The 13,496-nt window shown below is 38.0% G+C and overlaps 1 protein-coding gene across 7 annotated transcripts in view; it reads right to left on the bottom strand.

Annotated features, from left to right (window-relative positions):
- Positions 1–10,507, bottom strand: part of LOC106870404 (ceramide transfer protein) — a 128,330-nt gene extending 117,823 nt beyond the window's left edge. For all 7 annotated transcript variants that reach the window (XM_089347485.1, XM_052978596.2, XM_052978599.2 and 4 more), the window contains exon 1: positions 10,077–10,507. In XM_089347485.1, the coding sequence (XP_089203611.1) occupies positions 10,077–10,313 (237 nt within the window). In that variant the 5' untranslated portion in view covers positions 10,314–10,507. The remainder of the gene's footprint in view (positions 1–10,076) is intronic.
- Positions 10,508–13,496: the final 2,989 nt, after the last annotated feature.

Here is a 13,496-nt window from a genome sequence, read left to right as displayed (position 1 = left end):
GTAGTAACGCCTGCGCAGTCTTACGCATGCGTAGAATTAATAAAGCAAGCGTTTCCCGCTCAATTCATTCTCTTTCACGCTGGCCAGCGATCGAGCATGGACGTATGTTTAAAGCTGTCTCTACATCTTTCGGTCTTATACTCGACAGCTCGTTATTCTCACCTCTAAAGATGTATAACTAAGAGATATGTATGTTTTACCAAGTAAATAAACGTTGTTTAAGTTGTTTAGTCTGGAGTTCAGCGTTCCATCTATTTCTCTTATTTTATAGTAGAAAGTCAGGTATACAATCTAAAGATGTATAACCCACTTTCTACTAAAAGCCTAATTAACCACCAATTAAAACATGAAAGCAGAGTAACATATCAATAGTTTGTATTATATATATATATATATATATATATATGTATATATATATATATATATATATATATATATATGAGTTGCAACATCACTGGTGCCAAGCTGTATCGGCCTTTGCCTTTCCCTTGGATAACATCAGTGGTATGGAGAGGGGAGGCTGGAATGCATGGGTGACTGCTGGCCTTCCACAACCTTGCCCAGACTTGTGCCTCGGAGGGTAACTTTCTAGGTGTAATCTCATGGTCATTCATGACCAAAGGGGATCTCTCTCTCTCTCTCTCTCTCTCTCTCTCTCTCTCTCTCTCTCTCTCTCTCTCTATATATATATATATATATATATATATATATACATACATACATACATACATACATATATATACATACATATATATATACATACATATATATATATATATACATATATACATATATATATACATACACATATTAGTGCAGTTTAAATTACATGATATATATATATATATAAACAATATTTAGAATGCCATATGCATTCTTATATATTAAAAGAAAAAACCGCGTAGAGAACTCATTTCAAGCTTCCTTTTACTGGCTAGAAAGATTACAAAATACATAGAGAGAAGAAAAAAAATCAAAACTGGAGAGTTTCTTTATGGAACTAAATTTACAAACAAACTTATCTGTTTTCATTATTTTCGTTCTCTCTCTCATTCATATATATAACCAAAAACATAACCATCACTCACAAGTGAGCTTGACCTGGTAACGTACCAACCTTTCATTAATTGATTTAGGTGCTTATGTAGTCACAGACGGACATAAATATGTAACCCTCAGCCCAACTAGTGATTGTGAGTCGCACCAGTACTCAACTGGTATTCAATTTCATCTGAGTAGACAGAAATGAAATAAAGTGCCATGCTGAAAGATACAACATGCCACCCACTCTGAGGACTAAATCCACAATCCTACACTCATTAACCCAACACCCAAACTACTTGGCTATGCCCCTTCATACATACACATATATATAAAACAATACAAACTATTTATTACAATAATTTATATTTATTACAATTTTTTACAATAATTTATGGATCTTAATGATTTGACGGGCAACACTTGTTTTCTTAACGAAACACTTTCAAACTTGGGACACTGGTAGAATGTGTCATATAAAACAACTTCTCTTAACCTTCTTAACAAAAAATTGTACATCGCAAGTTATTTCATGTTAAAGTTTTCGTATTTCTGTAATTTCAGCCAATCACTGACGTCTATTCAGCTGAATACAGTTAGTGCTGTTCGGTGTCAAGTGTGTTATTCCCTGTTTAATTATATCGTTATTCCCTAGTAAGGGTTTAGGGTTTTAGGGTTAGGGTTAGGGTTTTAGGGTTAGGGTTATGAGTTAGAGTTAAGGTTATGGCAAAAATAATCATAACCCTAACTGTAATCCTAAAACTAACCCTAACTCTAAAACCCGAACCCTAAAACCCTAAAGCTAAAACCAGTACAAATGCACGAACGATGTCATAAATAACAGTGACAAACGAAATATATACTGCTGATAGCTGTTGTTGACAACGGATAGTTTTTGTTGACAAACAACGGCACTAATTTTATTCAAGGGAAAATTACCCCGTAACACCGTTGTTTACATTCCACAGCGTAATTGTTTTCACCTCAATAGACGTCAGTGATTGGTTGAAATTACCGATTTCGTTTTACATGAAATAACTTCGAATACAAAATTTTTTATCTGTTCTATAACACAAAATATACAAGTATTTGAAGTTTGAAAGTGTTTCGGTACCAAAAACACTACATAGAAAAATGTTGCCCGTCAAATCATAAAGATCCTAATTTATTTTATTAATCAATGCCTGGATGAAGACATAGCTGAGTGGTTTAGAAATTTGCTTTTCATCAATGATATCCAAGTTTCAATCCCACTGCGTGACATTCTGCACAAATGCCTTTGTCATAGCTTTGGGTTGACCCAAGCATTGTGAATGAAACTAACTAGGAAGGTGGAAATTGGGTAAAAACTCATCAGATAGGGGGATTATATCTAAAATTCAAACATCCACCATTATCCAGTCACTGTCGTATGCTGATTTTACTTGGGAACTACATCATGTGTACACATGTCTGGAATATTCAGCTACTCTGCATTTTAATTCAATGAACATGTCATTCAGTTGATTGAATAACTAACTGGACAACACACTACATATGCTGAAACAGCCTAGAGAATCCACCATGTGTGTGCACAGTGAAATTCACTACTAGCAGCATGTTCTTTAAACATCAAAAGATTCACAAAGTAACTTGAATGCAGCCAGGTTCCCAGAAATGGCACATGATTCATTGAGATCTAACTAGAAGGAAAGATTTGAATGTTGTGAGAGATGTCACTGACATTAATGACAGTCTTGTAAGCTGAAGGTTCAAAATAAGAAATTTTGAACACCTAAAATGACATTACAAAAGAGAAAGGTTTCAATTCATTGGAAATGTATTGCTAAATAAGATGTCTCCAAAAACAAATTTCGAAAGTAGCAGGGGTAGCTATAAAAATTCAAAGCAAGGACTGGTTTGATGAGTATTTAAAAAGTATATCAAGTATATACAAAGCAAAGAGAATAAAACTATCAAAACAAAAAATTTATGGGCCCAATATTAAACTGAGAAGTCTTAGATTCAGAAGGAAACCAGAACTATGAAAAATAAGTGGTGGATTGAAAGTGCTAGCGATCTTTAGAAAGTATGCAACTAAAAGGATATTAAGGAGCTTTACTCACTTATAAATCAAGTTTATAGTCCTAGATTTCCTGTACTTCCATTAGGGCTAAGAGCAGCCAATCACTCATTAAAGTGACTACACATACATAAGCAAGACATATGTGTAGGTCTATATCAATACATATACATGTGTGTGTGTGTACACACACACACCTCCTTTGCCCCTTTCACCCACCAATTTTCTAGCTATTCTGCTGTCATTGCACTTTCTTCAATTTCCCAGTTCCATCTACAGATCTTAGGTTACTGAATAACCTCTACTTTTACTGTGTGCAAAGCACCACCCCTTTTAGTGCTAGTGCTATGTCAGAAACCCCTTCACTTCCATCTCCAGAATGACTAATGAGCAAAACAACCTCTCTTGTGCTATACTACAAAATAGTGCACCCTGTAAAGTGGTTGACAGAGTAGAGAAAGTGTAGGGTTGTGAAGTCCTTTTAGTTTCATCTTGAAGATTATTCAATCTCTCTAATATTGGTGCCATGAAAAAATGCATCAAGTATACTCGGTAAAGTGATAAGGACAGCCAGCCTTAGAAACCAAGTGACACAACAAATACAAGCACAAGTCTATGGTAGCAGCAGTGTCCAAATAGAAAAGACTGACTGACTGGGATTATCTGTTTAACCTACATCAGCATGGAAAGTTGACAATAAGATTTTATATACATACACACACACACATACATATATATATATATATATATCATCATCATCATCGTCGTTTAACGCCCGCTTTCCATGCTAGCATGGGTTGGACGTTTTGACTGAGGACTGGCGAACCAGATGGCTGCACCAGGCTCCAATCTGATCTGGCAGAGTTTCTACAGCTGGATGCCCTTCCTAACACCAACCACTCCAAGAGTGTAATGGGTACTTTTACATACCTCCGTCACAAGGGCCAGTCACGCAGTACTGACAATGGCCACGCTCAAATGGTGTTTTTTACGTGCCACCTGCACAGGACCCAGTCCAGAGGCACTGGCAATGACCTCGCTCGAATGTTTTTTCACATGCCAGTAAGGCTACGCTGGTAACGATCATGCTCAAATGGTGCTTTTTACGTGCCACCGGCACGGAAGCCGAACAGCTGCTCTGGCAATGATCACGCTAGGACGGTGCTGTTAGTACTCCACTGGCATGGGTGCCAGTCATCGAATTTGGTTGGATTTCAATTTCACTTGCCCCAACAGGTCTTCGCAAGCAGAGTTTAGTGTCCAATGAAGGAAAAGTTGGCATGGGTGCCAGTCGTTGAATTTGGTTCGATTTCAATTTCCCTTGCCTAAACAGGTCTTCGCAAGTAGAGTTTAGTGTCCAATGAAGGAAAGGTACGCATAAGTGGGCTGGCTACATCCCTGGCATAGGCCACAGGTTATGGTCTCACTTGGCTTGTCGGGTTTTCTTACGCACAGCATATGGATCTATTTTAAAACGGGGGCCACATTTTTCATTAATGTTTTACGTAGTGTTTTTGGTACGGAAAGACTTTCAAACTTCGTATACTTATCTATTTTGTGTTATAGAACAGAAAAATATTTTTGTATTCGAATTTATTTCATGTAAAAAATTGTCTTATTTCGATAATTTCAACCAATCACTGACAAGTATTCAGTTGTTCATATTTACTCCTTTGGCTGATTAAGCGATGTAAAGCACATTTAATCTCCATACCTTCGTTTTATTTGCTTTTTTCATTTTAAATTTGCTTTAACCCTAACCATAGGGTTAGGGTTAGGGTTAATTGTTTCAGAATCGTTTGTTTATGTAGTCGGCACTTAATGTATATCGGCTGAATGGATGTCAGTGATTGGTTGAAATTACAGAAATAACACAACTTTAACATGGAATAACTTCTGGATTTCTTTTTTTTTTTAAGAAGACTAAGAGAAAAAGATGTTTTATATGACACATTCTACCAGTGTTCCAAGTTTCAAAGCGTTTCGTTAATGAAAAATGTGGCCCCCGTTTTAAAAAAGATCCCAGCATATTTCCAAAGGTCTCGGTCACTAGTCATTGCCTCGGTGAAGCCTAATGTTCAAAAGTCGTGCTTCACCACCTCATCCCAGGTCTTCCTGGGTCTACCTCTTCCACAGGTTCCTTCAACCGCCAGGGTGTAGCACTTTTTCACACAGTTATCCTCGTCCATTCTCGCCACATGACCATACCAGCACAATCGTCTCTCTTGCACACCACAACTGATGCTTCTTAGGTCTAACTTTTCTCTCAAGGTACTTACACTCTGTTGAGTATGCACACTGACATTACACATACATTGGAGCATACTGACTTCATTTCTTGCGAGCTTACGCATGTCCTTAGCAGTCACAGCCCATGTTTCACTACCATGTAGCATGGCTGTTCATACACATGCGTCATACAGTCTGCCTTTTACTCTGAGCGAGAGACCCTTTGTCACCAGCAGAGGTAAGAGCTCTCTGAACTTTGCCCAGGCTATTCTTATTCTAGCAGCTACACTTTCAGTGCACCTTCCCCCACTACTGACTTGGTCGCCTAGGTAACGGAAGCTATCAACTACTTCTAGTTTTTCTCCCTGGAATGTTGCAGAAGTTGTTCTCTGCACATTTTCAGTGTTTATTGCTCCTGAGCATCTACCACATACAAAAACTATCTTCCTAGTAAGCCTTCCTTTGATATTGCTGCACCTCTTATGTCTGTCTACCTCTCTGTCCAAACACCATGTTACATTTTGTCTGAATGGAACTTTGCACCACCACAGATTTGGTTTGTAGCCCTCAGTAAGCTGTCCTATACAAACTTCCAATTGTTTTGTTATATGACCATCTCTTCTACAGCCCCTGGCCACCAGCCTTTGTGAGTGGGTTTAGTTTTATATATATTACACAGGAACATGTGTTTGTGTGCATGATAATTCCAGGCATGCATCACCTTCTTACAAGTGGTGCTGTTCGTTTCTAGTCTTCCATGAGAAACATGTCAGGCCACAGGAAAATATTACCTTACTTGGAAACAAATAAGGGTTTGTGAGAAGAAGGGCATCCGGCCATAGAAAATCTGCCTCAATGGAATTTATTAGACTCATTCATGTATGAAAATGTAGGCAATAAAACAACGATGATATATACAGATACACTATATATCAAATATATATATAAATTTATATATATATATATATATATATATATATATATATATATACATACACACACACACACACAAGAGGTGCTGAAAAGTTCTTAGCTTTAAGGGTGTCGTGAAAAGCCTGGTAGGAGGCTCAACCTTCCTAGTTCTTTCACAGGGCTTAGAAAAACTGAAGGACCGCTGCAATAAGTGTAAATCTGATGGGAATATATTGAATGAAATGATAATTAACTGATCCTCCAGTATTTTCTTTTACCCAAAGACAGTGACTTTTCAGCACGCCCTCGTGTGTGTCTGTGTGCATACATACATACATACATACATATACACACACACACTTTCTCTCTTTCGGTGGAGAGGGTTCAGTTACTCGATTAACAGAATAATCTGCCCCTGGATTAACACGTAAGTGGCTGAAGATTCCAGATAAGTGCACTTTTATTCAAGCAAAAACAGCATGATACTTTGCGACAAGGCTGTTCCTTTTGAATTACGGGTACAATCTACCCGCCCGTCTTCTATACTTTCTTTCTACGCAATTTCAATCACAAGCTATGGATCAATCCAAGGCTATAGAAAATGACATTTATCTATGGTGCCAGGCAGTGGAATTGAACTTGGGTCCTTATAGTTCAGCCATACCATGCTTATTTAAGCCCCACCCAACACACAAGTATGAATAAAAGCATACGCGATTAATGTTTTAGTACAATATTCATATACATCTTGCATGTTGTTTACAGTTACTGGCTATATATGTGTGTCAAGAGAGAGAGAGGTAGTGTCGATATAGTGAGTGACGACTGTTTGTTTTACTTCGTGAGAGCCGAGAGAGAAAAATCGAGACTTAACTGAGAAAACTGAGTGAGGGGTGTGAAAATTTGTTGTAGGATGTAACACGCTGCATGTTCGACAGTGGAATGCATGTGATGTGAACCAAAATAAAGAAATAAGCAAATAAAAAGTTAAAACTACGAACTCCATGTCTTAGAAAATATGTGTATTAGTAAAACTGTGTGTAAGAAACATGAAAACTTTACACAGAACTCCATGATGGATTAAATAAAAGCCTAGTTAATGTAAATCGCCGCCCCTCATCTCTGCAGAGAGAGAAAAATAGGGTACACTGAATATCTTGCCTATAAAGCGATCGTACTAATTATGATAAAATCTAGAATCCAAGGAATCTGGTTTTAGCTGACTGGTTCTTTTTAAGATCCCTTTAAAGTTGTATATTTATTGCATCTTATGACTCCGAAGATACTATTTTTTGTAAACAAAATGTAACTGCATGTACAATTCTCTTCGATTCTAAAACTAGACTGTGGTTGATTGACTGATGGGTGGATATAAGGTATGACGCTTCATAAATATTATACAGTAATAACTGACCAAGAGCATAAACTCCAATTTGCATTTAATATCTTAAGACTGAGAATAGGAAATGTCACTTAGTTTTGTTTAGCTACTGCGAGCAAGCGTTTCAGCTCTAATCCTGCTACACTGGCACCACCTATATCAATCGGTTAAGTACTCCACACCCCTCGGATAAGATATAAAACAGGCTTGGCTCTATCACAACTGTGTTCGCGGTGTTGTGAAATAATCTCAGGAAAATAAATTGTCGGGGATTGATTGATGCAATTGATACCTTTTACTCGCAATGCAGTCTTCATAATTCTGGCAAAATATATTGATTTTTGTCATTTTTATATCTACGATATTCACTGGCAATGGTTTAATGAGGGTTAACAGTATGTATTTATTTTCTAAATCTGTGACACGAGCTAAACCAAAGATTTCGAATTCGGTGAGGTGACAATGTTTAATAATGACTTCTTGACAAAAATTCATAGGTAAGGAAAATTATCGATCGAATCAAAATAAATACATGTATAGGACTCATTCTATCCATTCTGAGAGAATGACCGGGAATTTGAATTAAAGGCTGTTGACAGACGACTGACTGCAAGGCACTCCGTCCAACGCTTTACCATTTTCACTATACCGTCAACACCAACAACAATACTATGGTGGACCTCGTTGAAGAAATGAAAGGTAAGAACTTGGCCAGCCGAAACCGCTTTCTCAATTCTCAAGTGATATCAATTCACTTCGTTCACCGCAGCTAGTAGTTTCGAGAAATGCATAAACCTCACGACATACTATTTCCCAGCTCTAAAAATACACGACCTTTGTGTCTAGACAAAATGTAAATGTTCTTAACACAGTAAACACGTTCCATTCTTATAATGAGTGCCTTACAATGAAAAAAAATCAACCATAAAAGTTAAAACAACAAACACCTGAAGCGTCTTGGAGACATTGGTTTACCGCGTAATCATAACAAAACAGAACATTGTGTCAGTTTTAAAAATATATATATATACCAAAACTTGTATGAAATAAACACACCTTAAATGTAAACAGAGACGTAGATCTATCTAACCTGTTTATTTCAGTTCTCAGTTGGCCTCGATAGTTTAGGATACACCACTAGCCTACATAACCTGTATACAAACACTGAACTATAATGAAATATTTTGCTGACGTTAATTCGGGTAATCTTACAATTTCATGATATTTTGCCATACACAATGTTTGTAAAGAGGAAAGTAGAAATATGGTCGGTTAATCAACAGTAGAATATTACAGTAGAATACTACTGGTACCTAAATAAAAGAACCTACAATTAATACACTGTCTTGTTGACAAAATACAGCATAGAAATAAAAACAACAAGGTAGAAATGTGCAAACAAAAAGTTGTTACGAGAATATAATTTGACAGAGAAAGGAATTTAATGTTTAATATGAAGGCGCTACTGTTGCTGATGGAAACGTCGCGGGCGGAGGGGATATCAAGTTACTCGGAGGAATAATTCCAGATATTTGGAGGGCGGGGTTGAAGTGAATATACAGATCAAGACAAAGTTTAACTGCAAGCAAAGGGATCGGGACAGGGTAAAGTTTTTAAACTCCGTATTTATTGGTAGTTAGATTTATTATTAGGATCAACATTACATGGGAATCGAGTTCAATTCAACGATAACTAAGCACAAAAACTATTCAAGTTTATCTTAATGTTTCGTGTATTTCTAATAGAAAAATCTGAACCGAAAAAAAATAAAATAAAATCGTATGTTTTTGTGATTTTAAATTCAATCAGTGATGCCAGAACTGAAAACTATGGTCGAATTGATTGTTCAGAGGTTACTGAAAAAGCAACGAGTTTTCTTGTAAAAAGTTTGATGAATGGAATGTAACCACAAGTGGGAGGAAACAATTGTCTATATGGAACAGAGGAACTTTGACACTACGGACACGTAGTAAGACGGTCACCATTATTAATGTACATGGCGACACTTGAGAAAGATAGGACAAAGAGTGCTGTGGGCGGATTGTAGATATTCACATGGCCAGGACAAACAGCTTTTACATCGATATATACATATATATATATATACATAACGAATGAAAAACAGAGAGAGGGTGAACGGAAATTTCCTCAACAACTTTACAAGAAAATGTAGACTTTAGAACTTGGGACAGGAATTCCAAACGATTATGAAGATAATAATTACAATGAAAATAAAGCTACTAGCCGCACCCATCCTTGTCAAAGAAATGTTTTCGCTTTTAATTTTTTCCAAATCGAAAATAAAACTGAAGTCAGCTGTTCTAAATCATTTGGGGGGGGTTTTTAACATTACAAAAACATATCTAGCTCCAGAAAATTTCTTTAGTGTTGTATCACATTTAAGTCACAATAAATACCAGACACCAAATGACAAAGTTGATAATTGCTTACCGTCACACAGGCTCTGTTTAAACTGACAGCGCCCCTACATCCATAAGCTGTTTCGGAGGCGGATTTGAAATAACTGAAAGTACCATCCTTAAGCACAACGTACCGATCCTGCCAACCATGAAGATAGTTAGTCCATTTACTTAGAGTGCCGTGTTTCTCTGGCAAGTGGCCTTCATCTTCAAATTCATCGTTTTCCTCATCGTCTGTGATACTAAGCACGTCTCTCTCCTCCGACATTTTGGAAACAAAAATTTCCCAGCTAAATGAATAAGTATTTTTGCCGGGTGAGTTTACTCATATATACAAAGTAATGGTGCACTACCAATGAATCTGGTTTAACTTAGAGAAAAAAATAGCGAAGAGAAGCGCTCCTCGAGTACAAACAGACGTCACTATGTTAGCGCCATCTTAAACGTGCACATGACGTAACTGGTAGACAACGCCACCAAGTGTCTATTGAGAGAATTTCAAGAATGCCAAGTGTCAGTAACTCGTGTTATAGCACGTGAAAAATGTTGATAGTTACATTGAAAAGAATTAAAAGAAGGATATCTCTTGGCTGTAAATATATTAGAAAACATTTTCGTTTGGGAAGTTGTAGGAAATTCTAAAACAATTAAATAAAAACTTTTGTAGCATCTAAATCTTTTTGATTGATATAAGCACCAAACTTTTGATTTAACCGACTAATCAAAAGAAGTAAATGTATTTGAAGGAGAAATACATTGCACAAAATATTGTATAAGTCCTTAGGGAGAAGAAATGGACTGATTCTAGATGCCTGACAGTGTACTTACTATGAGAAATGTCATTTTTAATATTGCCAGCATTCTTTGGCAGAAGTTTTGCAGAAAGAAATTTATACTGAATGATGGTAGAATGTAAGTAGGGAAAAGATCTTTGAAACAACAGAATTAAAAATATAAATAATCTATCATAGTATTTATTTTAATCTAATCATCATCATCATCATCATCAACATCATCATCATCATCATCATCATTTAACGTCCGCTTTCCATGCTAGCATGGGTTGGACGATTTGACTGAGGACTGGTGAACAAGATGGCTACACCAGGTTCCAATCTGATTTGACAGAGTTTCTACAGTTGGATCCCCTTCCTAACACCAACCACTCAGAGAGTGTAGTGGGTGCTTTTATGTGCCACCGGCACGAAAGCCAGTCAGGCAGTACTGGCAACAGCCATGCTTGAAATGGTGTATTTTACGTGCCACCTGCACAGGGGCCAGTCCAGCGGCACTGGCAACAAACTCGCTCGAATGTCTTTTCATGTGCCACTGGCACAAGTGCCAGGAAGGCGACGTTGGTAACGGTCACGCTCGAATGGTGCTATTTACGTGCCACCAGCACGGAAGCCAGACAGTTGGTGCTCTGGCAACGATCACGCTCGGACAGTGCTCTTAATGATTTACTGGTACAGGTGCCATCCCGATTTCGCTTTCGCTTGCCCCAACAGGTCTTAACAAGCCGAGTTTAGTGTTCAATGAAGAGACGTTGGCATGGGTGCCAGTCTACAAATTTAGTTCGATTTCGATTTCACTTGCCTCAACAGGTCTTCGCAAGCGGAGTTTAGTATCCAAAGAAGGAATGTTACGCATAAGTGGGCTGGCTACATCCCTGGCAGAGGCCTTAGATTTTGGTCTCACTTGGCTTGCTGGGTCTTCTCAAGCACAGCATATTTCCAAATGTCTCGGTCAGAAGTCATTGCCTTGGTGAGGCCTAATGTTCGGAGGTCGTACTTCACCACCTCATCCCAAGTCTTCCTGTGCCTGCCTCTTCCACGGGTTCCCTCAACTGCTAGGGTGTGGCACTTTTTCACACAGCTATCCTCATCCATTCTCGCCACATGTCCATACCAGCGCAATCGTCTCTCTTGCACACCACAACTGATGCTTCTTAGGTTCAACTTTTCTCTCAAGATACTTACACTCTGTCGGGTATGCACACTGACATTACTAATCCATCGGAGCATACTGGCTTCATTCCTTGCGAGATTACGCATGTCCTCGGCAGTCACGGCTCATGTTTCACTGCCATGTAGCATGGCTGTTCGTACACACACGTCATACAGTCTGCCTTTTACTCTGAGCGAGAGGCCCTTTGTCGCCAGCAGAGGTAAGAGCTCTCTGAACTTTGCCCAGGCTATTCTTATTCTAGCAGCTACACATCCACATTATACCTTTAAGATCAGGGAACCAGTTAGGGGCCCGCTGGATCTCTCTTGGCATACCAGTAAACCACAAAATCGCACCATAAGTATCACCACTACCTCCAAGCCTGTCATATATGTATGTATGTATGTGCGCGTGCGTGTGTGTGTGTACATGCATGTGTGTGTGTGTGTGAGTGTGTGTGTGTGTGTGTGTGTGTGTGTTAGTGTCTGTGTTTGTCCCACCACCACCATTGCTTGACAATCGATGTTAGTGTGTTTGCGTCCATGTAATTTAGCTGTTCAGCAGAAGAAACTGATAGAATAAGTGCCAGGCTTTCAGGGAATATGTCCAGGGGTCAATTTCTTTGACTAAAGGGTGGTGCTCCAGCATGGCCACCCTCAAATGACTGAAACAAGTGAAAGAATAAAATAATACCAGAAAAACGTTCCGTACCACTAAACCAAGAAGGTTCTTTGAGTATGTGCAATGTATTTTATGTTTGTGTAACAGATGTTTTGGTTGGATTATATGGTCATTAGTGTTACATTACTTTCTATATTCTGTAATTGTTGCAATATACTTTTCTAGGCCTGAAATTTTTGTGAGGGGGTGGGGGAATTGATTAGATTGACCCCAGTACACAACTGGTACTTAATTTATCAACCCCGAAAGGATGAAAGGTAAAGTTGACCTCAGCAGAATTTGAACTCAGAACTTAAAGACAGATGGTCATAATCTGCGAACATTTCTCATGGCACCTGTACACTGTTTACAGATGCTTACATTTTTTAATGTTTTCCATGAATTTTTCACGGATCCAGCTAGTTATTACTATTAAGGTGGTGAGTTGGCAGAACCATTAGCATGCTGGGCAAAATACTTAGTGGCATTTCCTTTATCTTGATGTTCTGAGTTAAAATTCCACTGAGGTCAACTTTGCCTTTCACTTCTTTGAGGTTAATAAAATAAGTACCAGTCAAATACTGAGGTTGATGTAATTGACTAACCCCCTCCCCTAAAATTTTAGACTTTGTGCCAGTAGTAGAAAAGAATATTATTATTATTATTATTACTATTTGGATGGTGAGTTGGCAGAATCATTAGAACACTGTACAAAATGTTTAGTGGAATTTCACCCATGTAAGTTCTAATCCCTCCCTACAAAATTTAAGGCCTTTTGCGTATTACAGAAAATATCCTTGTTGTTACTGTTGTTGTTATTAAGCTTTTACATCAGGGGTCCCCA

The sequence above is a fragment of the Octopus bimaculoides genome, chromosome 2 (assembly GCF_046866305.1).
Source record: "Octopus bimaculoides isolate indiv1 chromosome 2, ASM4686630v1, whole genome shotgun sequence".
Taxonomy (NCBI): Eukaryota; Metazoa; Mollusca; class Cephalopoda; order Octopoda; family Octopodidae; genus Octopus; species Octopus bimaculoides.
The sequence above is the reverse complement of the archived record's forward strand: the minus strand, read 5'-3'. Positions and strand labels throughout refer to the sequence as shown.